Source organism: Melanotaenia boesemani, chromosome 14, assembly GCF_017639745.1.
Source record: "Melanotaenia boesemani isolate fMelBoe1 chromosome 14, fMelBoe1.pri, whole genome shotgun sequence".
Lineage (NCBI taxonomy): Eukaryota > Metazoa > Chordata > Actinopteri > Atheriniformes > Melanotaeniidae > Melanotaenia > Melanotaenia boesemani.
Genome location: NC_055695.1, coordinates 28,899,923 through 28,927,739, shown reverse-complemented (window position 1 = coordinate 28,927,739; position 27,817 = coordinate 28,899,923). Strand labels below are relative to the sequence as shown.

The window sequence follows — 27,817 nt, the reverse complement described above, 5'->3', positions numbered from 1 at the left end:
CCTTGGTGAGTCTTACTGCAGTTAAAACTGAGCACAAAGACTAGACACGACACATATCTGTAAATTCAGCATACCTTAGACCAAACAGCGTGAAGGAGAAAAGTAAATACACACACACGCAAAAAAAAACTACCGATATTGCCTTCAGTAAGTTTTAAAGTTTCCTTTAGTATCAAATAATTACTGTAACAGATGTATAAATCAGCAGGCAAATTTTCAAGCTACAAGCTTTTAGGGGTGCCAGAAGGCCAAACGCTGACGAACTATGCATGGAGTTTTAACTGGACCTGGACACTAATACACACACCGGGAACCAAAAAAGTGAAATCAAAGTTTAGTAGAGCCATTAAAAGCATCACTGATGCTGCTGAAAGGGCATCACAATGGCTGTGGACCAAAAGGGGGGATTCATGGTCTACACAAGATACCTAGATTTAAGCCAGGAACTGACCATTCCCAGCTGGTTTGCCCGGGAGAGAATGTATGACGTACAATGATCCAAAACACTTGATGACCCCTTGTTACATCACTGATGACGTGTCTAGGCTGCACCATTAGGCGTGTATACAAGAGTTACAAATCCAGTGTCGAGTAACTTTACACATGTTTTATCAGTATTTTCTGATATTAAATAAGCCCAAAATGAAAACAATGTTTTTATATTTCAGGATATTCTTTGATACCCACCTGCACATAGCTACAGATTAACATTTTTACAGTTTATACTAGCAAACACTGATCATACAATGAGGTAAGCAGGACACAGCAAGTGATTTTCAGGAGTGCTAACAGATGCTGCCATCTAGTGGATCCCAGCTCTGTGAATGCCAGATGTATGACTACCGTTTGTAAGCAGAGTGGTCGTTTTTGACGCTGCACTTCATGTTCTTTAGCTCATCCAGCACTGCAAACATGTTGATGAACTTTCCGAGGGTCAGCAGGTACGCCTCCGAGACGAAGTCCTTTCTGCGCTCAGTGTGACACAGGCGACGGACCTCCCCACAGAAACGATCGATTGCTGTGCGCTGGAGAAACAGCAAGCGGCTTATGAAGACCAGATGTTGGCGCAAACATCAGTAATAGTCCCTGCTGATGAAATTTAAGACAGTACCTGGAAGTACATGAAGTTCATCAGCTTGGTGACTTCTGGCTCAAGGACCTCCACAGTCTTCTCATAGATTTCCACTCTGTTCGGCTGTTCGTTGCATTTTACCTGAGAGACAAAAAAACATACAAAATTGCTAGGAAACCCAAAAAAGTAGATTCATCAAGCACTTTACTAGGTCCACTTGTCCACAAATATCTAATCAGCCAATCACATGGCAGCAACTCAATACATTTGACCACATCTACATGACTAAGACGGCATTCTGAAGTTCAAACTGAGCATCTGAATGAGAAAGAAAGTGACTTTGAAAGTGGCATGGTTGTTGGTGCAAGACAAGCCAGTCTGAGTATTCCAACACCTTGTTGAATCTGTGCCAACATGAAACAGGGCAGTTCTGGAGTTAAAAGGAGGTCCAACCCGGTACCAGCAAGGCGGATCTTATAAAGTCGTCAGTGAGTGTATGTATTAGCCAAATCTGAGAGCTAAAAGAAATATATATATATATATATATATATATATATATGGGTGTGTATGTTGTGCAGAATATTAAAATTTCCACAAAACTGTGATGTTTTTTTTAAAAAAAAAAAAACAGTTGCAAACCCTCTTCATTATTTTAAGCTGGTGTTTCTAGAAAAGTTGTTTACCTGTGGTATTGCACGAGAGCAGCTCCTCCAGGTGTAGAGCATGACAGCATACTCCTGCCCCTCCTCCAACATGTCGTTCTACTCCAGCAAACAAAACAGTGTTTCAAGATCAACAAATTATCTGTCAATAACAGAATATTCCAAACATGCAGACATTTTCTAAAGAAAAACAAGGCACAATAAAACTAATACAGGTTGTGCAATGTGTGCACCACTGCTTCTTTTCAAGTCATTTATTCCCAGTGGGTAGAAGAGAAATCCACCAATACAAAGTTCTATTTGATCAAAACCCAAGCAATTATCCTTCACTAATTATACCACAAAGGCCTGCTTTTCCTGTCAAGAAATGATCCAAAAGATCTGTTTGTCCCTGGGCTATTTGCTTCTGGGCCTTAAACTTGTGAGTTGCCAGCAGGACAATTACAAATATTTTGCTGGGACAGCCAAGTCCATCACTAGATCCTGGTTCCAACAGACCTTTGACCCCATTATAGGGAATTTATTTTTCCCAGCAGGTCAAAACAAAAGGGAAAAAAACAGACACTGATTATGAAGCACTAATGAGTACCATGCTGGAGTGAACGGTGGCCTGCTCGATGTATCTGGCAATGCCGGTGACAAACGCATTCCGGTCCTCAAAGTTGGTGTTGAAGTTGGGCTGTGGGAGGATAAAACATTCATTATTTGTTGTTACTCCTGCCATTTCTCAAATGTTCACCAAGAGTTAATAAAAAAAAAATAATAATAATAATATGTTCTATCAGAGATGAGAAACTACTGTATGTAAAGTAGCAGTAGCAGCATTAGTGAGCATTTAGACTCCGCTGTCAGAACTCACCTGATACATGACGGAGGAGGGAAGGGGCTCGATGCATGGCTGCTGGTCCGGAAGCGGCAGCTCCTCCAGCAGGTCCACGTTGGAGAGAGCATCCTCTAAAGTCACTGTGGACGTCATGATGCTGAAAAGATAGAAAAAAAGCATCATTTACTACATTTTGTGAAAAAGCAGAGGACATAAACTTAATTACTTCATCCTTTTTTTTGTTTTGTTTACATTTCAGTATTAACTGGAAAAAGTAAACACTTAGTAAACACAAATCAAAATACTGCACAAATCAATACAATAGAGAATCAGCAAGTTATTCTACTGATTTTGAGTGAAGTTTCAATGTATTTACCAAATGGTAAGTTTGCTTTTAGATAACTGGAAGCTAACAAAAAGATGGATCAGCCCATGATTCAAACCCGATAGCTACGCTGCTAGCATGGCCAATACTTTATCATGACTTCAGAGATTTTATTACAGGTATGAACCTGTTGCAGCTCCACTTGGAGGGAGGCACCAACACAGTACATGATGGCTTTGCAAAATTCCAATTCGATATTGAAGCTTCGGGGCAACAACAACTCAAAGAATGTACATAATGTCAAAACACATATTTTTAAGAGGTAAGAAAAGTTGCATAGTGCTAGTTTAAGGTCTCCATAGTTCCCCCCCAGTTTGATGAAAAGGATGGGAAGTGTCCTGGACCTCCCAACCTTTACATGAAACTATGGCGGCTCTCAGCAACAGGTTGCTGTACTCTAATTGCAAGTAGGAGCGATTCAGGAAGTCTTTTTTTCCATCAGACTGTCACAACGGCCACACTTGTTTCCACCCTCATGCTCTTTCGACCACATCAGTCTGTGTAAACCACAACGTTCTACACTTGACCTTCGACAATGCTAGTCAGTGCATGTACATTTTCTTTTCACTCTTATTCTATTATTGTAAATTTTCTATTGTAAACGTTTTACAATCAATTTTTATTGTACTATTTTTCCACTTTTATATTTGAATATTTTTCCTACTTTACTCCAACTTTCTACTTGCTGCTGTAACACCTGAATTTCCCAGTCTATGGGATGAATGGAGTCTTATCTTAATAAATCCTCAGAAGGAGCTTCATATGGCGCTTAGGTTCCTGTTTGTGCGAAGAGACATCAGACTGTACAATGCTTCCTGTCTAGTGTCAACCAGCAGGGTCAGTGCTGAATCATGACAATCTGCTTACCATACATCTTGGGACAAAAATAAGAGACCACTGCTCAAACTGCTGTTGGGTAACTTTCTACCACTTTTTCTACAAAAACATCTAACTGCTCAGCTTTGCTTGATGGTTTTGAGACCACCCATCTTCCTTTTGATGTCATTCCAGAGGTTCTCAGCAGGGTTCAGATCTGGAGATGGAGCTGGCCATGACAGGCTCCTCCATCCAGACCTTGCTTCCCCTGGTTGTGGGGCCTGGAAGATTGTCCTAATGTAGTCCTCTGAATTGGGGAGCACAGTCTTAGCATAAAGAAGTAAATGATTTTCTAAAATAATCTTGCATGTGGATTTATTAATGCACCCTTCACAAAGACATCTGCCTGAGTCCAGCCTTGCTGAAGCATCCCCCGATCATCACTGATCCACCTTTAAATTTAACAGTCAGTGTGAGAAACTTTAGCTTGTAGGCCTCTCCTGGTCGCCATCTTACCATAAAACCACTAGGTGCTGGGCAAAGCTGAAAATTGGACTCACAGGAAGATGACCTTACTCCTGTGGTCTTTCTCAGACCTTGGCCTGAGGTCGCTGCTTCTCACCGATTAAAGTGAGTTTTTCATGACTCCAGTCCTGCCTGTAGAGGCCCGTTTCCAACTGTTTTGACATGCACTTCACTCCAGTTCCAGTTTGCCACTGTCTGTGAGCTGTATTTAACCCGAACACACTTCCTCTACGTGGCCACAGATTTGTTACAGCATACCATAGTATATTTTTGTACTGGGATCAAGTACAGACAAGTGTGAGAGATTTAAAAAAAAAAGTTTCCCTACACATTCCTGACAGAAATCCCTTATTTAAAAAAAAATAACAAAAAATAACATGCAATCATTCTGTTATGTTTTCTCACATTCCTCAACAGCTATCTAGCTCACACATGTAAGGTGTGCAGTCAGCAATGTAAAGTTAGATGCAAACAGACCTACTGCATCAGTAAATGAGGTGTGGTATGCTTTGGTTTGCTTTCTCACTGCCGCTGCACGTTAGACACCACTGACAACAATCAAAAAACCAACTGCAATCAGAATGGATGATGAACCCAGCCAAAACAATTCAGTGACTGACAATCAAGACAAAAGCCCTGCAGTCAGTGCGTTCACAGGATCCGGGTCGGCGGGGGTCACCCACCTCCTGCTCTACAGAGGAAAGTTTGTCCCAGACCACAAACACGAGATGAACTGCTACAAAACTGTTGCATGACGTTTTATGTATACAAATGTGTGTGTGTGTGTGTATTTATATATGTGTGTGTGTGTGTGTGTGTGTGTTTAAAAAAGGGGGGAACCTCTGACTCATTGGTGGCTAAATCCCAATAAACATGTCATCATTTTATCTTGGTTACGTACACAAGCAGAAAAATCTCTTTTCAGCTGTCAAGGATTCTTATGAAAAACAAATTCTCATTATAAAACACATCGAATGGCTTCATACTAACCAAGCCATGCACTCCATAATGATTTCAGCTAAACATGTGCACCTCAACTACATCAGATCACCTCATGAGCTGCTGCTTTGATACGTTAAACAGGTTGATGCCTGGTTTGCCTTCTTCCTCATATTATATAAACATCTGATGGCATCTTATCAAGTAAGTTGGATTTAACTTCATTTAGACTGCTAGCAAGGCATTATGTCACCTAATTATCACATGAATGATTAGTAGCAAATTTCTAAGATTGAACAATGATTCATTTCCTGTTGTTTCAGAGCTGTGAGCCATACCTTAAGATTGAAGTGACTTAATAAACCAGGTTTGCCAGAATTATTTTACTGGATCTATACTGGTTAAAATGTGTCTTTTTGACAGTTCACACAAATACAGATGCAACCGCACCTGAATCTGCATTTTGACATCGAAATCAATTCAATCCAACATGTTCATATGCAACAAAATGATCATACTTAGGTCCTGCAACATGAAAAAAATCAGTGGGTCAAACTGTACTGAATGCATAATAACACCACAACTTAAAAATAGATGTGGTTAGTTGCAAATTGCAGAGCGTCAAAGCAGAAGGAAGTTAGGTGGGAAGAGAGATGCAAAGCAGTGTCCAGGCTCGCTACAGTAAAGATTGAGTCAAACATCTCTTTTTTAGCTGGTGAAACTTGGCTGCAAACAGTTAAGCAAGCAGTACCATTAACTACAAATCGGACATCAAAACAGGGAACTATGAACCTCAAGGACTGAAAGCATGTGACGCATCATCTACTTCTAAAGAGGAAGAACCGATAGTGAACCTGGACTCTGATTAAAACACATGCAAAAGAGTAAATACATGTTTTTGCTTGGACATAGAGGACAAAAAGTTGAAAGTATAATAACATGTCAGCTTACATGTTACCATTAAAAGGGAAAGAAACAGGCTATAGAAAAGAAAAAGGGGAACCTTTGTGGTTTTTGCTTTAATGCGCAGTTCCCTCTAGAGCCGTCTCCCCATGAGAGACAGACAGGGAACAAATTAGAGAAGTCATACCTCTTTAAGTGACACCATGTGTTTGCATGGCTTCCTGTAATCACACAGTAAGAAGCTTAAACCAGCCTCAAGAAGGCAACCTGGGTGTACCACGCAGAGCACCAACAGCACTCCCTGGTGATTGACTTCATCGACACCTGAATCAGATCAATTATCTGACATTTTAGGCTTGATTTACACTTAACTTTAAAAAGGCAGCAGATGTTAAACATGAGCAGACCTACTTCACCAGCAAGCTACAGCTGCGATTATAACAGAAATAGTTTTAATTAGGCACAAAAAAACAGTTTTACTCACACTAATGGTCAAGCTGCAGCTTTTCTCTGACAGTTATTGTAAGTGCAATAAAATCTGAAGACTGTTTAAAGGTAAATAAATAAATAAAAAACCTAGATTAATCATGCAAAAACTGATCCAAAAGTTTATTAGCCTGATATCAAATGTCATGGAAAATGATCTGTTTCAGCAACTCTGACATTACAGTTTGCATTACCTCCGCTTCAATTTACTGAAAAATATTTCCCTAATTAAATGTCTGACTGAAGCTGCAAAATATATCAGAGGTGACATGTTGTGCCTTTTTGTCCCTTCAAGCTGACACAATTTACTGAGGTCTTATTGAAACGTCTGTGGCTCAGTTTGGTGAAGAAACCGCAGATTAGCTCTTTCCTTATCATGAATTAACATCTCTGTTCACATCAGGCTGTTTCTAGTCATATAGTGATGCACAGCAGTAGGCAACAGCATACAGTAAACAGCTGGAGAGTCACACAGCAAACCCAGCTCAGATGCACATTTTTTTTTTCCTGTAGTAAAGAACAGTTGGTTCTGCGGATTATGTGTTGAGCTGATACAGGTTGCTATACACCATGCTGCAGAACATTAAGGACACCTGATCAGACTCAAAGGTCAAGTAGTAATTCCTCCATTAGGGCCATAAACCCTGCACTTCACTGATAGTCCATTTATCTTTGCTTTAAAAGGGTAATTTTGCTTGTGAGTAGAGATGCACCAATACCTATACCAGCATTCGGTATCAGCCAGATCCTATGTGCATGTACTTGTTCTTGGTTTTTGTAAAAGTGTTCTGATTCTACCAAACCTGAATAAACTAGGGATGTTAAATTTAACACCAGAATACAGATGGAAATGAATCTGGTGAATTAAAGCCATTAAACGAGTTATTATATTATAATATTAAGTTATTACTCTTCCCATATTAAAAACCTGAATTTACCATTGTCTTGGTGAGAGAAGCTGATTTTGAGCATGTAGGTGCTTTGTTAAAACGGTGAACCGAATCCACCAAAAACCACTTTATCTTAACCATTTATGATGTATCTGATAGTTTTTAAGCCTTACATTTAGGTTTTATTTTATCACCAGGCTTTCAGAAACAAAGTTATCACGGCCATTTTAAAAATGAATTTGGTCTTATCTCTCAAGAGAAGCTGATTATGGTGAACATAATACATCCTCCTTCTTTATAAAGATTCTGACAGTGTTTTCCAGCCTTACATTTAGAGGACGACTCATATGATATATCACACAATTAACCACTCAGTTATTGTATCCAATATTCTGGTCCACACTCCTTACCAGTGAACTGTAATGGGATTTATTTGTACCCATATCGGTACTCGGTATGAACAAGTACTTAAATGTAAACACTTGTACTTGGTTTGACAAATGTGGTAACAGTGCATCCATACTTGTAAGGGTTACTTCTCACCAAAACTGAACAGTTTTTTTTGTTTGTTTGTTTTTAATGGTAGATAGAAAATAAAATCCAAATGAGAATTTGTTAGTAATTTCAGTGCAAACATTTTTCAAATTCCCATTTCCAAAGTAAAGTGAATGCAGCAAGATTTGAACTTGAATTTGGATGAAATGTAAATAAAAACAAAATGCAATTAATTGCAGATCTCATAAGACAATGTTTAATTCCCAACTGAACATAGAAGACATTTTAAATGTTTAAACTGAGACTATTTCATTGAAAATATTAGCTTATCTTGAATTTGATGGAAGCAAAATCTTACCAAGAAGTGAGGACTGGTCTATGTTTACCTTTGTGTAGCATCTCCATTTCTTTTAACAGCAGTATCCACTTTTAAAAGCAAGCTAAAGACTCAGTTGTTTAAGGAGCATTTCCACACTTAGCTTAACTCTTCTACTCAGAAGGATTTGTCCAGCTCTTTGGCTCAACCAAGTACTGAAGAAGCTGTGTGCACTTATGCCCAAGATGATATTGTTTGATGAAATCGTGATGTTTGTATTTAAACAAAATGACTTACAAAAACTACAAAAAACTTAAAGAAAAAAAAAAATTATATGCACTGCCTCTAGCACTACATGACAGCACCTGGTCCAACTGGACTCAAAGCAGTCTGACTATCACGTAATTATGACGTCCCATCTTGTTTGAATTCTTGCTTGTGTTGTTCTTACTCTCAAATGCAAGTCGCTGTGGATAAAAGCGTCTGCTAAATGACTAGAATAGAATAGTAGAATAGAATAGCAGTATGTAAACATCTGAGGAGACCACTTTTTGGATCTTTTGGAGAGAAATGTTGTCTAATATATGATTCTAGCTGCTCCTGGACCTTAGTTGCTGGATTTTTAGTTTCATGATGCTCCAGATGTTTTCATGGGTTAGATCTGTCTAGAGGCCGGGCTATGATAGTGTAACAGATGCAATATGTAGTTTAGCACAAATGTTCTGAATAGACCTCTCAACAAGTACTGTGTCTCTCTAGCTTTGCTCCAGATTGCCAGTCCTCAGCCCATCCTCACTTGAGAGACTCTACCTCTCTACTGTGCTCTTTTTATATCAATTCAGTTCTCTGACCTCTCACCAATGAACCTAATTAGTTGCAACATGCCTTTGCTGTCCCTGTTCGAACCTCTTTGAGGCACGTTGCTGCCATCAAATTCAAAATGAGCTCATATTTTCTCATGAAATAGTGAAAGGTCTCACTTTCAATATTAACAGTAATTCCAAGGCAAGAGTAGTGTTAAACAGAAAACCTACACTATGCACGAATATCCCCATCATGGGTGTCTTGTTTTATGTTTAAAGATGCATTTTAAAGTAGTAGAGTATGCAAGTACTATTCTTAAAAAGGGGAAACAAAAAACTGGGGTGCAAAATGACTTACAGTTTTTTTAATGCCTCTATTTGACAGTTTCACAAACTCTGTACCAAAAAAGCTACCATTTAATCACACTCAGTCTGCTCTATCTGAAGATGTCTGAGGAAGCAACATCCTTATCTGGTAAGGAACCAACAGAAAAGCAAGAAACTATGCCCTGCAAAACATTCATCTCAAACATAGCAACAAGAAAAAAAAAACAAAAAGCTGCAAAGACACTCGCTTTATCACTTCACAAGCCTGTTGCATCAAACAATGCCAACCTAGAGGAAGTTAAAAATGTTTTTCAAGTGAAGGTGTGAAAACTCATCTATAAAAACATGTAAGAAAACATAGGACTTACCACTAAATCTTATACTCAAAGCATCTCAGTTTATCCACCAATCAGGACATACAAATCACCTCAAATCTCATAACTACTTGTTTGGACTCCTGTATGCTCCAACATATATCTGATCACTACATCAAATATGCATCCTAATATTACATCACACAAAGCAATGGTAGAAAATAGAAACTCACCACGTTTCAGTGGCTTTAATGTGGCTTTAATGTACCTTACACTTTACATATTTTGATTATGCCACTTGAGGGGTGTTCTTATTTGGCTTTAAGACATCCTTAAAGAAACCACAGAAAAATAACTGCTGCATTCTCACAAACAACCAATATGACTTTACATACAGTATCTTCACCCTCTTCTTCTCTTCCCTCTATTGTGTTCAAACCGACACTGATAAAGAGACGATCACAAATCAATAATCAAAGAGTTGTTCTCAAAAGAGACGCTTTGTCTGTATGGTTTCAATATACATTTTCAGACTTTTAAAAAGTTATTAAAAGTTATGTTATTTTATTAAATATCTGTAATCCCATTTCCGACTGTATGAAAGTGCTGTTTACAGTGAAGGAATGGGCAGTAAATGCAACATCAGGACGGGTTCCTGAACACAGCTATCCTGGTTGGCCACTACAGTACTTCATCTGGCAAATGGTAACTTCCAAATGAGAAAATAATAAAAATAAAAAAACAGGGAAGTATTTTCTTCGCAGGCAGTTTGTCTAACTTGAGGATATAGGATTTTCTTTTTTCGGTCACCTCTTGCTGCTACTGTTATCACACCTGGCGGAAACGTTAATCTCCTAAACTGGTGGCACTTGTTAAAAAAAGGTCAAATAAATCCACATTAACGGGGGAAAAATAGTCTTCATAAAGTAGCTGTTTGATGTGTGAAAGTCCTTCCCCTTACATGTAATGGCTCTATCCCTGTTCCGTGCCGTGGCCCGAGATTAGTCACTGCTCAGGCCTCTGAGCCAGGAAAATGGCTTTGCTTTGCAACAAGCTGTTTACCTTGTGAAGCTAATTGTTCTGAGCTAATTTTAAATTAAGTGTTCGTTTTAGATGAATAACTTCAGCGGGGTGGTGTTATGGAGGATACACCCTAAACCATGCAAAACTTTTTTTCTCTTTCTCTCTCTAAGCCGTGGGCGAAGTAGCTGGATATCCTCACACTCTGAAACCAACTTCGCGATCAATCATTCCTACTCACCCGGACTTGTCGGTTAGCAAGGAAAAGTTGTGTATATATGGACTCCACTACTGCGCCATTAAGCCGGAATGTAGGTCCCTCTCGCAACCACAGACGTCCCAAGTTTGAACGTCTTCAGTCCGAGTGTCTTTTCTCTGTCGTCGGCCAAAAGAATCTTCCTTCGGTCGGTGTTATTATCATGGGCGGGGGAGAGAAGTAGAGCAGGGAGTTCCTGTCCCTTAAACAGGGAAATTCAACAGGAAACTCTAGTCAGAGCTGCGGTGCTAGCCTCCTCCACTAGGGCAGGAACGCCAGGGATAAAAGGTGCACGCGCAGGAATGTAGCCATACAGTAACCTGCCCGTATGTATGGGGGGTGATTAGTGCCCAACACGCCTCCAGCGTGACACAGAAAAATAAAATATTAACTCAAATGAATTAAAATAATACGTTTTTATGGTGATTCTAGCCATTTTAATTAAATATTCAAATAAATATCTAGAAATAGGATATTTTTCTGGAAAAATTGGTAGAACTGGATATAATTTTTAATATAGTAAGTTTCAACTTTAAATTTACCTAATTTATCTGCTATTGTTTAAGCTTGTTTTTTTACCATGTCTTTTCAGTACCTGTCAAAAGTTTGGACACACATACTCATGTACTTATTAGAAAAAAAAGTACAAACCCAGTTCAAAAAAAGGTAGGAAACTGTGAAAGATGTTAATGAAAACCATAATGCAAATATTTGCAAATCTAACAAAACTCATAAGCCCACATTTTATCCCCAATAGAACATAAACAACAAATCAGATGTTAAAACTGATACATTTTAACATTTTAGGGACAAAATTATGTCATGGTGAAAAGTTTGAGCTCAATGTTTCCCCAAAAATCTGAACGAGAAAACAAAACAAAAGACTGAAAAGTAATTGGCACAAATCCAAAAACTTTTGGAGAAACATTCCAGAACAAATTAGGTTTATTAACAAAATGTCAGATTAAAGGAGCATTTCAGAGAGGCAAAGCATCTTAGATGGATGGAGGTTCACCAATCTGAATCTAAAAATTGTGGAACAATTTCAACATCATCAAAATATTCAGAGAATTAGAAGGAATCTCTGCATGCATGGGACAAGGCCAAAAGTCAAAACTGATTTCCAGACTCTCAGATGGCACTACATTTAAAACTGGTCTGATTCTGTATTGACCTGTACCGGTATCTGAACCTAGTTCACTATGAAATCCACAAATGTAACATTTCTTTGAGAGAATGTTCACAAGTCTAAAAACATCTAAAAATTTGAAAAAAAAAAATTTAATAGCAATATACTGTATTGTGAGGGTATTAATTGTATATGAAGTTTGTAAAGAAAAAATAATCATAATCATAAAAAAGAATATAATACATAAAAACACTGTCAAATTAAAGAACAACTTTGCTTTAATGTGTTGAAAATAGACTCTTACCTTGTCAGTTGCAACAGGTACTTATTTAAAAATCAATATGTTCTTAATCATTTTGTTCAGTGCTGTGAAAAACCACACAAAATCACAGGAAAGAGTGGGTGAGGGGTGGGATACATCCAGGAAAATGGACCCACAGAAACACATTTCCATGCACTTCTGGGTGTAAGAAAATCTGACGGCCTACAGAAAACCTAAAAAGGCAGGACTTTCTTGTTAGCACTTAACCCTCTAATGACCATAATTATATTCAGGCTGCCTGGGTTGTTTTTAGATTTTATGGATGTAGAATTGTCAAAAAATGTTCAACAAGTGAGTGATTCTGCCCCTTTTTTCAAGACTCAACTTTTAACACAGAAGCTGTTCAATGCTGCCACAGAGCGAGAGGACAAAGTCATTGTCTAGTGCGCCATGTTACACCATGCTGGGTGTCACTTAGACACACAATCCAGCTTTGACATAATCACTACCAACATCAACTTTGCGTATTAGCATGACTTAGCCTTTGAGAAGGCATTGTGAAAGGGGCTTTTGACAACAGGACAACCGTGGTAACCACTGACTCTCTCACTGCGCCCTCCCTTACTGAACTCGTACCACAAATGAGTCTAATAGGATAAGGCTAATCTCAGTCTCATAGCTTGCTCAGTGAATGGGTAAAAAAGGAAGAAGTCTTTGTAAGAGACTTCCTTATATTCTTGTGCAATGCTAAGTTTTGTCTCAGTCTTAATCTCCTTATTTCGTCATACTTTATATACACATACACACACACATATATATATATGAGAGATACTAATACCTTAATTGATATGAAAATATATAATTAGATTTTACATTAAAGAAATGGATATTAATTATAATATAAATTAGTATAACTGCCCTTTATGGATAAAATATTATTTTATTTCTCAATGTTTTCCTATTTTTGATAATACATATTTGTATTTTCCTGAGTGTGGAGTATTTAATTCAGATTAAATATAAATATTTCTAGGTCTATACATTAGATATATAAATTTGTGGAGAGTATGGCATACACTTGCTATTTTATTAGCTGCACCTGATCAGTTCCTTGACACAAATATCTAATCAGCCAATCACAAAGCAGCAACTGCTATTGCGTGTATGTGACCAGCATGAATTAGTACCTTTGAATTTACTGATTTTAAAATCAGTATTATCGTTAACATTTATTATTACAATATACAGAACACAGTAAAAGTACATCAATGTGCAATTTTATTTGTGCTTCATTTGTATAACTTATATATGTACACAAAATAATTATAAGGACACTCTATAAAAAAAAAAAGTATACAAAAGGAGATGCATGTACACCAGTAGCTTGTTCTCTGAATAACTCCTCCAACTCCGAGTCCATCTCCGACAGTCAGAGCTACAGTGACATCATAAATTACACGTCAACAAGAACAATGGCAGCAGAAAAAACATAAAATGAGACACAGAACAAAACAATGGAGTCGTTTCCAAAGTGCTCAAACACTGAAACATGGGGGGTTTGCTCAGCACTGCTCAAATCCTGCCATCAGAGAGAGGGCCAGAGACTCCACTGTACCAAAGGAAAAAGCAAAGCAAACCTGATTACTTCAATTAACTGTTACTATAAACATTTAAATAAGTTTCAACTTATACATCCTGGAAATCAACAGGATATATAAATCCAACAAGATGTACTTACAATGAGGAAAGGAGCCCCGACAAACGGCCTTATTGAGTATAGTCACCAGGAACATGTGGCAGTTTTTGAAATCTGACTCCATTTTATCAATAGACTCGATCCTGAAAGAAAACTATTGGTTAGAAGCTGTCAGCAGCACAGATCTGTATACTTTTCTAAGATATCTGATGAAATGTTTGGAACAAAAAAAAACTATTTGCTATCCTTGTACAATTTTACCACAAATGTAAGAGTAGCATAGTGTTACTGCTGAGCTCTTACTTCCAAGCTCCAGCTTGCCATCGGTCTGAGAAGATGAGGACTAAATTCAGAACCTTCATTATTGCCTCCTTCACAAAACTGACCTGAGAAAACACAGCAGATTGATGTTCTGTGATAGTGATGCAGGTCCCGCAGATATAAAATAATCTAGCCTCTGACCCCACACAACCAAACGAATTTTCACGAACCGCCCCATTAGGCTGATCTTATTTGGCCTGAAAAAGGTGCTTGAGAGCAGAGTGGAACTGGCAACAACAAATGACGTACGATTGCAGGTTACGTGCAATGCACCAGCACATTTAATGACCCACCCCACCCAGCCCGCAATTAAAGTGAAAATTTCTTCAGACCCGACTCGACCCATGGGCAACCCGCAGGTTACGTGTCAGCCCACACATCACTAGTCTTTGAGGTTACAATGCAGCTTCAAATAAGGGAAAATGATGCTGGATCGTGTAAACGTTCACCATTTTGCACAAGGAGAGTAAAGACCTCAGTCAGTGCGCATGCTGTTTACCTTCTCCCTCAGCAGGCAGCGGTCATGAATAGTTGCCAAATATCGGTAATGGATCTTGATCAGCTGGTCCAAGTCTTTTGCTTCCTTTACTTGATGCTGAAACTCCAGTCCTGTGCTGTGCAAAATCTGCCAGGACACAACGCAGATTCAGGTAAGACTGCATTTAAATACTTACATGTCTATTTGTGGTTTATATTTGTAAAGATTAGTGGTACTGTGTAGTTCTCCAACAGTAGTACTGATAAATTTACACAAAATTGTAGTTTAGAAATGCCAAGTTTGCTAAGTTAGCTTTGACGTGAGATGAAGAAATTAAAAGGGCATAAGCTCAGTCAGTCACTCGATAAAAACATGACATTTCTGTTTCACTCAGCAGTTTTCCTACGGGTGAATGAAGATGATTTTGTAGACTATGTGGACATGATTTAAATTCTCTAAAATAAATGCAACTATAGTATTACTTCAGAATTGTGACAGGCCTAGAGGGTCCGTTGAAAGCAGCAAACGTTAATGAGGAGTAAATATAAACAACTACAACAACAAACTAATCTGTTAGAGGGAAATGAAATGTAAAAGTGTAGACACCCTTTTACCAAAACTTTGTTGAAGCACCTTTGAATTTGATTACAGTATTCAGTCTGCTTGGGTAGGAGTCAGTATGTCACATTTTCACTTATTATTAGTCCACTCTTCCTCCCAAACACACTCCAAATCTGTCACATTGTGAGGACTTCTCTAACTCCATGCCCTCTTCAGATCATCCTACAGATTTTCTGTTGGACTCATAATTCCTTCCCCTTTGACTAAAACTCCAGTTCCAGCTGAAGAAAAGCAAACCCAAGCATGATACTGCCACCACCATGCTTCACTGTGGGTAATGTGTTTTTGTGATGATGCAAACTTTTTTTTTTCTTTTCATTTTGTAGCCAAAAAGTTAAACCTTGGTCTCATCATACCAGAACACATTTTCCCTCATTTTTAGGAGACCTTTTTTTTTCTTGCAAATTGTAGTCGGGCTTCAACGTTTTCCTTTGTCAGAAAAAGTCTTCAATACAACCCTACCTCAAATTCCAGACATATAGAGAATATATCAGAATGTTACCACACGTAGGAAACAACCTGAACTTTCCAGAAATTCCTGCAGCTCCTTCAGTGTTGCTGTAGGTCTCTTGGCAGCTTCCCTGACCAGTTTTTGGCTCGTCTTTGCAATATCACTGTTTTCTACACTTTTTGATGACCGTCTTCACTGTGTTCCATGTTATAGCCAGTCTCCGGAACATTATTTTTTACTCTTCTCTTGACTTGATATCTTTCAATAATGAGATCCCTCTGATGCTTTGGACGTTTTTTGTGAACATGTTTCTGATGTAGCTGGGAAACAATTAATGTCGGGAAAATCCTACAAGGACGGGCTCAGGTTTTTTTGGGGTTAATCAGAGTCTCATTTATTATTGTGGGTGTTAAAACAAGAAAATTGAATACTAGGATTAAACCAATAGGTGCTTCAAGAAAGCATTAGTGTAAGAGGGTGCACACTTATTTAACCACTATTTTCCCCTTAACAGATTTGTTTGTTTTCACCTGACTTGGATGGGTTATTGGTCAGATTAAAGGCCCATTTATGCTCGACGCAGAAGACGGATACACAGACAGACAGCTTCGTCCATCGTCTGCATCGGTTATGCGCATAATTTGGTCCGTTTTCACAGAGCTTAGGTATCCGTTGCTTGATGCAGAAAACAGAGCAATACCACCGGAAATCATGGGGGCAGAGCTGAACAGAGTGGCGGACATGCAACCAGCAAAAGAAACAAACCAAAGAAGAAGAAAAATGAAGGTTAGGACAACAACTGTAGAAATTGCAAGAAAGGCTATGTGAGTGTTTAGGGTGTGTTGCACGGGTGGAAACAACTTTAAAGCGACGCATTACGTCTGCCAATCGGTGTCTGAAACTGACGTCGGATCGCTGGAGTGAACTCTGAACTTAGCACTGCCCTCTAGTGGAGTCAATGACTTAACAACCATGGTAACGTAAGGGCCAGATGGAAGTATGAGGATGGTGATGTTTGAAATGGACGTCCCTGTTTATTTACATAAGGGAGCATAAATGGGCCTTAAGGGTGCACGGTAACATAACTGGCACAAAAAATAGTCGAGCCACTGTTAGAAGTACCATGTTGTTACTCCAACTAATTTAAACACCTCTTGTGAAAACAGCCAACCGAGTTTTTTAGCATGAATTAGCCGTGTGTGCTGTGAAGGGCTTTGACTTCTCTTACTCTGGTCATGATGTAGTTGTGAAGGCTGTTGACAAAATGCATCAGCTTAACTCGCAGCAGACACATTCTGTGCATCTGTTGGTTTATTGGCTCTTTCAGTTTTACTTCCTCAGCTGCAGCTCCTTCCAGTTTCTTTGTGACATCTTTAAAATCTACAAAAGCAAAACAAATGTCAGCAACAACACAAATTTGTGGACAACCACCGACAGACTTGTTTTCCTACACTCATATATCATTTAACAGGGATTTGTTTTGCCATTCAAATATTTCTTTAAATAATGATCATTATGTGGAATAAAATGTCAGAGAAAGAAGAAAAACATTTTACTAAAACCTGAAATATTTTTGCTTCCTAAGTAATCAAAATTCCAGTTAAAAATAATATAAAATGGGAAAAGCCAGAGGAAGTCTACTGGAATGTTAGTTTTCTGTAAGCCAGTTCAGTTTTCAGCCATGCTCGTACCACTAAATCGAAGTGTGTCCAAACTGTATTTGGCCCATTTAATCTGCAGCAGGAGAAGAAACACCTGATTGTAAATTTTCTGACATTCGGAGCTGATCACAATGTCAACAGGCCAGGGCACCTGAGGAGAGAAAAACAAGTAAATGTCAGCATAACTGTTACGAAAGCATGAATAATATCAAAGTAAATGTATTTACACCATTTACCTTGTAACTCAGAGTCAGAACCTCTAAATTATTCACAGGGTGCTTTTTCCTGGCAGGGTCGATGGTCTCCAAAAAGACCGACAACCTAAAAAAAATAAATGTTGGAGTAAAAATTGAGTTTTATAAGCATGAAATAAGAGCTCCTTCAGTTTTCTTTAGTACGCTTCATTTTTAAAGGCATGTAGTACCTGCTGCTGTCCTCTGGGTAGCGCTGTCCAACTGCCTCCTGCAGCTGCACATTAAGGAAAGAGGGCTGCTGCCAGCTCTCCCTCTCCTGCACCTTGTCAAAGATGGCTGTGTAAAAGTCGTACATGGTGTCGCCAGCTTCCAGCAGGAAGTAGTTCCTCATCGCCTGGAGGTATTCCAGCAGCCTGTGGATACGTGAAGCAGCTTTGATGGCCGATATGGTTTTAAAAAAAAAAAAAGAAAAAAAAAAGAAGCTGCCTTCACTTAATCATCCCAAAGAGATGCTTACTTGTAGTCCTTTTTCAGGGTTATCATGAGGTTCCCACAGCACTCGATGTACCTTCTCTCGATGTGGGGGTAGAGGCAGGAACGCAGGGTGAGCTCAAACGTCTGGCAGGTGACAGACTGAGATGAGCGGTCCACGTTTAAATCACCTCCAGAGAACCGTTCATGGAAGTCACTCTGCTCCAAATAGAGCCTGAGGAGGGAGGGAAGAGTGGAGATGTTTGAATTTTAACGCGCTGTAGCCCAACCAAGTTCTAGGCCTCATTTATCAACCATTCTCACACACAGATTTCTTCGTATTTTGTATGTGAGAACAACAACTTATCATCTTGTACTTATACGTAGAAACTGTTCTAAAATATGAGAACAGCTCTGACTTGCGTATGAACAGAATCTAGAGGTAGAACAGGGAAGCTGCATTACTTCTGCAGATGTCTCAGCATTCTGTATTTGGTGGAAAGGATAATAACCCAATTAGTCATCTTTTAGAAAAAATAAATAGACAGGTGTGATTTCAAAACTTACAAAAGACACCTGTGACAGACAGGTGAGAACTGATCTTCATTGATCTGATGTTATTAAATAATATTTCTCACACTGATCTGATCAAAACAGATTTGTTAAGAATTCTGCTGTGTTCTGGGATCTGTGTTGCCAATTTATATTAACCACTATTCCAGTGAACCTCTGGTCACCCACATATAACAGGACACAGGTTAGACACCCCCTGACCATCACTGAGCTGCATCACACCATCTGTGGTGGATTTGGTTTTTTTCTGGACTAAAACACATTTATTTCTCTTGAAAAACTCCAAATCAGATCCGATGATAGTACTGCAATAATGCTAAGAATATTTGTACAAGTTACGTCAAATCAAGTCTCTACTAAACATTTGAAATCAAGGTTAACCAAAGAGCTTTACGGGATAAAAATACAACATCCAGGAGGAAGTTTTGTTGGTTTCTGTCCTCCAGCTGCAGATATGTCTTGTCTGGATGTCTGGATACTACCTAACGTGCGTACAACTGGTCTTCCACATATCTGATGAATCTGGATTTTTTTGTACTTACAGCTATTCTGAATGTCATTCGTTGGACGGAATTCAGATCAGTTTCTACGAACCATTGATAAATGAGGGCCCAAGACTGATAGATAAGGTCTACTGCTCACCTGGCAAAGTTGATGGCCAGTAACGGATCATGGACGTCATCAATCTCCAGGTGGCGAGCCATGATGGATTGCATCTTTATCAGACTCCTCTTAGTGGCCTGCTGTTCAGTCACTGTCTCCGTCGGAGATCCCTCTCGGCTGCAGAGACGAGACTGCACTGACTCCAGAAACAGTGTGTACAAACTCTTCCTCTCTGCATCTGCAATGCAAAATTTGATCATTTGTTTAATTTACCAGGAAAAACCATGGAAACATGCACAGATGCCGTTACGCATTGGTGGAGCAAATCCAGACCTCTGGAGGATCTTTCTGACTTCTCGGCCTCTTTACAGTCCAGATTTCTAAGCAACTGCATGGATTTCCCAGCCATGATGATCTGCTTCAGGACAGGTTTGAGGAAGGACACCATGGTGAGCTGCCTGTTGCTGGAACCCTGCTCCCCTCCTGAGCTCCCGCTGGCTGCATCGTTCAGCTTCTCCTCATTATCCACCGTCTCCGACACGCTGTACAGTGTGTAGGTGGCGTACCAGAAGTCTCTGTGGTTTACTGGGACGTCCTTGTTTCTTTACAAGAAAAAAAAAAAAACAATATGCTGAAAAAAAAAATTTTCAATATGATTCAAGTTACCAATTTCAGCCACGTACCTTTGGATGATGAATTCTTTGGCAGGGTCAAACAAATGGCCATGAACAATCCACTCATCCACAATCTCTAAATATGGTCTGACTGTCTCTGTCCACAGAGAAAAAAGCAGAGCCACCTGGTACAGAAAGAATAAAGATACATCTAGATGTTTGTTTCCTCCATAAAATATCCATAAATTACAAGCTGAATAGATGCTCACCGCTTGCTCTGATGCTTCTCCAACACTGTCATACTCGATGATTGCCTTGTAGAGAGTGTTGAGCAAATGAGAAGCCCGCACAACGTTTGAGGTGGCGGGTGGAACCTCAGCGACTCCCGTGCAAAAGACTTTGTGGAGCATTTTGATCTGAGCCAAGTGAGGACTGAGTCGCTCCAGAACTCCAGACAGTGTCACCGTCTCATCTGCAAAAGAAAACAACTTGTTAGTCTCTGATTCACATAAAGTATATCAGAGATATCACTTAAAAAAATAAACTTAAAAAATAAAGACAGGAAAACAAGATGAATAGGTTTCTATTTTAGACATCATTTTAGAACAAGAAGGTGGATTTTTTAATGTTAACTGTATGCTGCAGCAGTTTCTTTCTACCCAGCTTATATGCAAAGCTAAATATCACCAAACCCTCGTAATTAAGTCAGACTTGCATTCCTTGTTTTAACCAAAGACGTTCCAGAGCTGATTAAGAGTCATGCCTCTGTGTAACGGGCTCTTTGTGTTTAGACAGCTAAGATGGTTTCAGCCAGGCATCAACATGCTGCTGGCATAAAGCCCAGAGACTAAAGACTGACAAGAAAACCAACGAGACTAAACAAAAACTTTGTAATTTCCATTTTTTCCTTTCATTGAAGGAGCTTGTGCAGCATCCAGTCTGTATATTTCAAAGTGGATGTATGAGTATGAATAACAAATGAGGTCACTGTCTGATTTCAGGGTTGGAAACATGAACAACAAAAAAATTACAAATACAGATTTAAAAATGGTTTGTGGTTAGAGTTGCTGTTGGCGCTTGTGAATGCTGATCTACAGAATGTATCCGATTGTTAAGAAAATGGCGACCGGTGGGTAGGGGACATGAAAAGGAAATTAAGCATATAAACACACATGATTCAGAAACTAAAGCATCATCAGACGACTGATTAAACATTGAGAACACTCATGTCTTCTCAATGTTTCCATGGAGAGAAACAGCCATTTCTCTTCTATAGCCGGGTGAGAAAAAACAGACTGAATCACCAGAAGCTGCTTGAATCGCGTAGAATGGAACATAAACGATGAGAGATTTGTCTGCATGGCAGCTGTAAAGTTCACACAAGATATCATTGATGTCAGATCGTTGCATCTTCCTCACTACATGGGGACCAGTAGTTTTTCACACCTCAGTGCTAACCTGCCGCACAGCCTCCCATCCTGATTTTAACCTCTTCTTGACGAGGCCTATATTTTCTGCCTCTCGTCTGAAAATATATATCCAAAATAAATTCTGTACATCTTCACAACTACAGGAGATGCATGTAAAATGTTGGTCTGAAAAGAAAGCTGAGACATGCGAGATTATTACATAAGTGTTAGAATCAAGATATGTGTTATTGTGCCAGAATAAACTCAAATGGAAAACCTAAAAGAAAATCATATTACTTTTAGTGAAAACCAGAGGACAGCAGCCCAGTTCATCTAGGAAGGAGTAAAGTAATGTCTGATGAGGAACTGTGCAAAGGTAGAAGCTAAAAAATAGGCCGATGTTGATGATGGACACCTCTATGAATGGTCAGTCAGGAAAATGGAGGGATAGCCCCCAAATTCACCTTAGAAACACCATGAGGGTCCAGAAAGAAGTGAAGCCCAAGATAGTCTATCGTGTAAGAGTGAATACTTCACTATAGCAGGACCTTCATGATTCATTTCAAACAAAGGCAGTCATAGGAGAACACATTAGCAGAGGTTTTCTAACTGGAACAGAAGTTTTGACCACAAAACAGAAAAAGTAAGACATGATTTATGATAACGTGATTGTTTTATTTGCTACTCTTTGGCTGCTAGCTCACAGAGTTGTTGTCCCTCTCTCTTTTCTCTGTTTTCATATGACACCTTGTTTGGGTGGTTTGCTTGAAGTGGAGAAATTAGCAGAAGCTAAAGCAGATGGTGATTCATCATTTTGTTGCATTCCCATATAACTGCTTAGGGTTATAATTGTTTAGTTTACCATGATTTTGGCATGCTACATGTTAGGACTGGTGCTTCCTAGTGTGTGCAAAGATCTTCTGTACTGCATGAATCTAATGCTGTTGTCTGTACAAGGAGCTCTTTCAACTCCATTTCTTGAGAAGTGAAAGGTTTCTTCACTGTGATTTTGGTCATGATTGTATTACTGTTCTGTCCCCTGACTCCATCTCTTGCTCTCTCTTTGGCTGTAGTCCCATATCCATCATCTCCTCCCCCAATAACTGCCTTAAAATGGCAAACAAAGTAAAATTCAGTCTGCAAACCTTACAAATGACATATTTTAAGCATTCACACATAACAAGTGATTCCATCATTTAACCTGTAGATTTGCATCAGATCTGAGCCATTTCCTCATAACATGAAAAACAGGCTTCAAATCTTGCATTGTGAATTTGGCTTTGACTGTTTGATAGAGATCAGTCAGACATGCTGTGTGACTGATTTCTATCTGCTTTATGTAACTCATGTAGTGTTAACCTACTGCAACTTAAAAACCCTTACAAGAGAAGCACTCCGCTTAATGTGACAACGTCCTGGTAATACTGAAAACCTTGTCCTCATAATTTGGCTGAAAGGAGCTGAAGCATCAACAACTAAACTGGTGATCGATCTGACATTACACTGTGATGCACCCACATGATTAAACCTTCCTAAACCTAGCTTCACTTACCATTGCATATGATCTTTCTTTCAATTCTCGTCAGCTCTTCTTTGAAGCTGGTAAAGTACTTGTTAAGGGCCCACACAAAAGCCTGGTAGGTCCTGAAAGGAGGATCTGAGCCCTTCCTGGAGCTGTGTGAGGAACCGGACCCTGGTGGGCAGGGCTCCGAGCTGTACCCCGTCACCTCGTCTATGAACCGCTGCAGCCTGAACACAGCCTGCCCATACACAGCGATATGCTCCAACACAGAGCGCAGGCAGTTCTGCAGAAGAAGAAAAAACATTCCTTCATTAAACAGAACATCTTCTCTACAAAGATACCAGTAACTTCCAGATTTCTAACTTACACCGGTCAGATGAGTTACCACCACATTAGTCCTCACTGACACTTTTCCATCATGATGCTGGAATATAAAGTGTTTCTTCACACCAGAGAGGAGCCTGTAACATAAAAACCATACATGTAAATTATTCTTATCGAATCAATCAAACAAGGATTCAAATGTCTGGGCATGCAGGAGAGTAAAACGTGAGAGAAAAAGCAGAAGATCAATTCTTTTATGTAGAGAAAAGTAGAGTCTCACACTGCAGCATCAGTAGTCTTACCACAATGTCTCTCGTATTACTTGGGTTTCTGTGACAAAGGCCTTTTCTTCTGGCAGATACAGTGGGTCAGTGTTATACAAGTGCTGATCCCTGAGAAGAGAGGCGCCGAGTACAAATATGTGAACATCCCAAATCATTACAGCACATTAACAGCAGTTATATATGGCAGTTATAACGTCTTTAAACAACCCACTGATATACAAGCACATTAGATTTGTCTGGTTACTTTTAAATTTAGCATTTGATTAGCATATGTGGGAGATTTTCCTGCACAAATGAAACAAGTTATTTCACATATATTTGAGACTTCCAATAAAAATGTTTTTCAATGTTCTAATACTCTTTAACTTTTCTTTATTAAGCTACTTAATACCAGCCTATGAATCATTAAAGCATAAAAAGGCAGCAAACTTGAGGGGTTAACCAGTATCTCAGAATGGGTTGCAGTGTGTCCTTAAAAACTGCTGAAGAAACTGGACAAAAATATAACAAATCTAGACATTTCATCCACAGAAGCTTCTTCAGAAATGGTCTCCATGGAAGGACGGCTGCCAGGAAGCCACTCATTAGGAAGGGAATAGGGAAGGAAAGGCTGAGGTAAAGTACAAAAGAACTGGACTGAAAATCAGTGGCAACAGGTCTGATTGAGGGTTGAATCCTCCCCAGAGCTGAGACCTCAACTTTACTGAAGGAGCATGAGACTATCTGGACAAGGAACAAAACAAAAAGCAGCCAACATCCAAAGAAGAGTTTTGGAAAGTCCTTCAAGAAATCTGGAGAACTATAGCTGAAGACTACTTAAAGAAATGACAAGAAAACTTGTCAATGAGAGTTCAGACTGTGTTAAAGAATAAAGTGGCTCAGACCAAATACTGACGTTAAGAATTGTACAAACCGTTTTACTTATTTACTGTATTTCCATAAATGTTTGCATGTTTCAATAAATTGCTGCATTTATTTCCTGTGTTACTGTAAATGTATAAAGTAAGACAGTTTAACAGATTCGAACAGAACAGAGCTAATAAAAGAATGAAATCTTACCAAACGTTGAGTAAGTTGGAGTGTAAATGCAAGCTGTGAGAAAAACGAGGAGCATGAGCCACCCAGTATGGTGTCACGATATGCTGCTCAAGCCAGGCCCGGGCATCTGGCTCACCCACTAGAAAGGCGTATATATAAAAATAGCTTTAAGAAACAACATAAATCCTCATACTGGTTGTCTGATCTCAATGTTACCAAATCATAAAAACTTCTCTATATTCTCTATAATATTACGTTTTTTTTTCCGTTCTGAATGGCTCACACCTGTCCATGTGACTGGAACTGTCTTGCTGGTGACATCCTGGTCCTCCTGGGGGGTTCTATCCAACTGAATCCCAGAGTCCTCCCTGCTGATTGGCTGCTGACTGCCATCATCCTCGCTCTCGTCTTCAGACCACTCCTAAAAAGCATTCAGATTATGTCCTTTGTGCATACAAGCATTGTAATCCACAAAAAGTATGTATGGTGATGATTTACTCACAGGGGTATCAGGGTATGGCCCAATGTCTGTATCCTCACCCTCCATCAGATATTTAGCCCAGTCAAAGTTGTCCTCTGGTTCTGAGCAGAAAAAAGTTAAAGAGACACTGATTAATGGGAGTATGTCGAGAGATTCAAAACCATATTAAATATACAAGTGAAACATCAGCTCACCGGCTTCCTTCAGCCTGGGTCTCTCAGTAAAGCTTGTGTTAGATGGTGACCCCGATAAGAAAAGCAGCAGTGACAGCATGCTGTAGTGTGTATCCGTCTGTCAGGGTACAAAGTTTCCTTTCATAGTTTGCAATAATATTTGCACATTTATGGTCAGGATGTTGTAGCTTTATCATGCCGGGAAAAAATAGAAAAAGAGGACATGAAGAAATGCATTGAGCAATGATGTCACTCTAAGCTCACACACCCGACAAGCTCATTTTCTGTCTTCTCATAGAGCATTTAGTCTTTACTTACCTTTGTTCCATCAGTATTAGGTAGTGGTGAGTTCAGGAACTCTTCAGTCAGTCTCATCCAACTTCCAGCTTTACTCAGGTCTGAGTGGACCATGAGCTTCTCATAGATTCTGGAAAACATGAAAGACGATGTATAACAAGACTGCGCAAATGACTTCTAATGCAATATCACATAGAAAATTAAGAATCAGATGGAAGCTTATTTAGTACATACTAAAGATGGCTTTTCCAACCACAGGCATTCATAAGGCATGTCAATTTTCTTTCAAGCTCGGTAGAAGTGAACGTTTTTCGCTGACCACCTTATCATTCTTATCACCTTATCGCTTTATACTGGCATGAATGATTACATGTGTAGAAAGGCATATGGGCTCAACAGAATGTTGAACAATCCAACATCCAGATTAAAGAAATGCTATAAAAAAGACGAGAAATGGGGATAGATACATCTGAAGAAGTGTGGTTAAATCCCTTACAAACAGGGATTGATCAAAATTAGCCTGGAAAAATGAATTTTCTATTTTTATTTGGACTTTTTTGGAGGGGCAGAAAACTGGGGTATTGAATGAAAAAATAAATAAAAGAGAGAGAACTATTTTAAAAAAGTACAGCGAACACGAGAAGACAGCAAGTTCCAATACCTTTTATGGATATCTGTAGATAACTTGGGTGCTAACCAAAAACAGATTTAAAAATAAAGATTTTTTCAGTGCTTGAGTCTATGAGAGGACAAAGAAAACCATCCAACATGAGCATACAGAAAGTAGGCAGTGGTGTGAGAAATGTGGGCAATTTGTGATGAACCTTTATGCACCATGGTAGATGGTATCAAGAGCTTGTACACATTGCAAAGTTATATGAGTATAACTATAATATCATAATCACATAAAGACATGAAAATGGCAGCAACAGGTCTCTTTCTGGTGTTGAAAAAAAGGCAAGGTTTGAGGATAGAGCACGGATCTCCAACTCCAGTCCTCAAGCGCTACATCCCTGTAGGTTTTACATGTTTCCTTAGTACAACACACCTGACTGAAATGAAAAGTTCAGAAGCCTGTTAATGACCCATTGATTTGAGTCAGGTGTGTTGCACTAGGGACACATCTTAAACCTGCAGGAGAGTAGCTCTTGATGACTGGAGTTAGATATCCCTGTTAGAAAATACACACACCACTTGTTATATGTGAGATTTGAAAGAGGGAGAATCAAGTTTCTTCAGTAATCTTGTATTTACTCATTGTCATAGCCCTGAATGATAACAAAAGGTATGTAGTTTTAAATAAATAAAAGAAAAAAAAAACTAATCAACATTTATCTGTCAGTACGTTGGATTTAATTCTTTGTTTATTTGCAAGTCTTGGATTAATGTGATAGAGCTTCTGAGAAATTCTCCGGTAGTATCCACGCATCCGTTTTACATGTTTGCTGGCTGCATTCCAACTCGTAAAATGTGTGTGGAAAACAAAATCTCCCTGAATGACCATCCCATAAAACCCCTGCATATGGAAATGCTAGAACAATTCCAGCCATAGACTCACTCACCCACTTATACTGCGTTGAACCTTATGACTGTCGACATCCAAATACCGATGAAACCTGCCAAAAGAAGATAATAAATTATTAGCATCACCTATTGCAGCTAGCTAATATTGTACGTTAGCCGTTAACAAGCTAACTTCATCCGGTTATTTGGTTGACTCACTTAAAATTTGACCATGCAAACTTCAACGCAAGCTGGAAATTCTGATTTTCCTCATCTTCAATTCCGCTGATAGATGTTATGAGCTTCTTTACTTCTCTCTCTGTCTCCTTTTCGAACGTGCTCCAGTGTGCCATTATGTTGTCAGCGCTGCAGCATAAGCTTGAAAACGTTACGCTGCATGTAGCTGCCTGTCTGTGAGTCTTGCCGCTGGTGTTGTGGTTCTGAGGGCAAAGAGGTAAGTACAACCAAAAGTATGCTGAAAATATAATTAATTAAAAAGGCAGTACGCTTTACTTGTTTTGATTGTTTTGATCCCTTCAGTAAAGCGCGCCCGTTCACGTCCGACAACAGTGACTAGTACGCATGCGCAAAATAAAATAACATTTGCTAACGTTATTTGTTTTTTTTATTTTTTTAAATGTTCGTTTAAAAATTATATTTTGTGGTGACAGGGTTGTTTT

At 39.1% G+C, this 27,817-nt stretch overlaps 2 protein-coding genes across 2 annotated transcripts in view; both read right to left on the bottom strand.

Moving 5' to 3' along the window:
• cyfip1 (cytoplasmic FMR1 interacting protein 1) overlaps window positions 1–11,294 on the bottom strand; it is a 33,227-nt gene extending 21,933 nt beyond the window's left edge. Inside the window, exons 1-6 of the mRNA XM_042006165.1 lie at window positions 11,018–11,294; window positions 2,594–2,714; window positions 2,324–2,413; window positions 1,756–1,833; window positions 1,112–1,213; window positions 844–1,025 (exon numbers count right to left, since the gene is read on the bottom strand). Of these exons, the coding sequence (XP_041862099.1) occupies window positions 844–1,025; window positions 1,112–1,213; window positions 1,756–1,833; window positions 2,324–2,413; window positions 2,594–2,710 (569 nt within the window). The 5' untranslated portion in view covers window positions 2,711–2,714; window positions 11,018–11,294. The remainder of the gene's footprint in view (window positions 1–843; window positions 1,026–1,111; window positions 1,214–1,755; window positions 1,834–2,323; window positions 2,414–2,593; window positions 2,715–11,017) is intronic.
• Window positions 11,295–13,684: 2,390 nt separating this feature from the next.
• tubgcp5 (tubulin, gamma complex associated protein 5) lies at window positions 13,685–27,708 on the bottom strand. Its single transcript, XM_042007074.1, has 23 exons — window positions 27,357–27,708; window positions 27,197–27,250; window positions 25,656–25,764; window positions 25,359–25,455; window positions 25,186–25,265; window positions 24,969–25,104; window positions 24,705–24,822; window positions 23,664–23,753; window positions 23,405–23,498; window positions 23,068–23,320; window positions 20,376–20,578; window positions 20,176–20,291; window positions 19,826–20,094; window positions 19,532–19,730; window positions 18,363–18,551; window positions 18,076–18,258; window positions 17,888–17,972; window positions 17,682–17,802; window positions 17,219–17,370; window positions 14,940–15,065; window positions 14,423–14,505; window positions 14,162–14,262; window positions 13,685–14,032 (listed from the first exon to the last, which is right to left on the bottom strand). Exons 1-23 carry the CDS (start codon window positions 27,488–27,490, stop codon window positions 13,986–13,988), a joined length of 3,039 nt encoding a protein of 1,012 aa, XP_041863008.1. The 5' UTR covers window positions 27,491–27,708; the 3' UTR covers window positions 13,685–13,985.
• Between the last annotated feature and the right edge of the window lie 109 nt (window positions 27,709–27,817).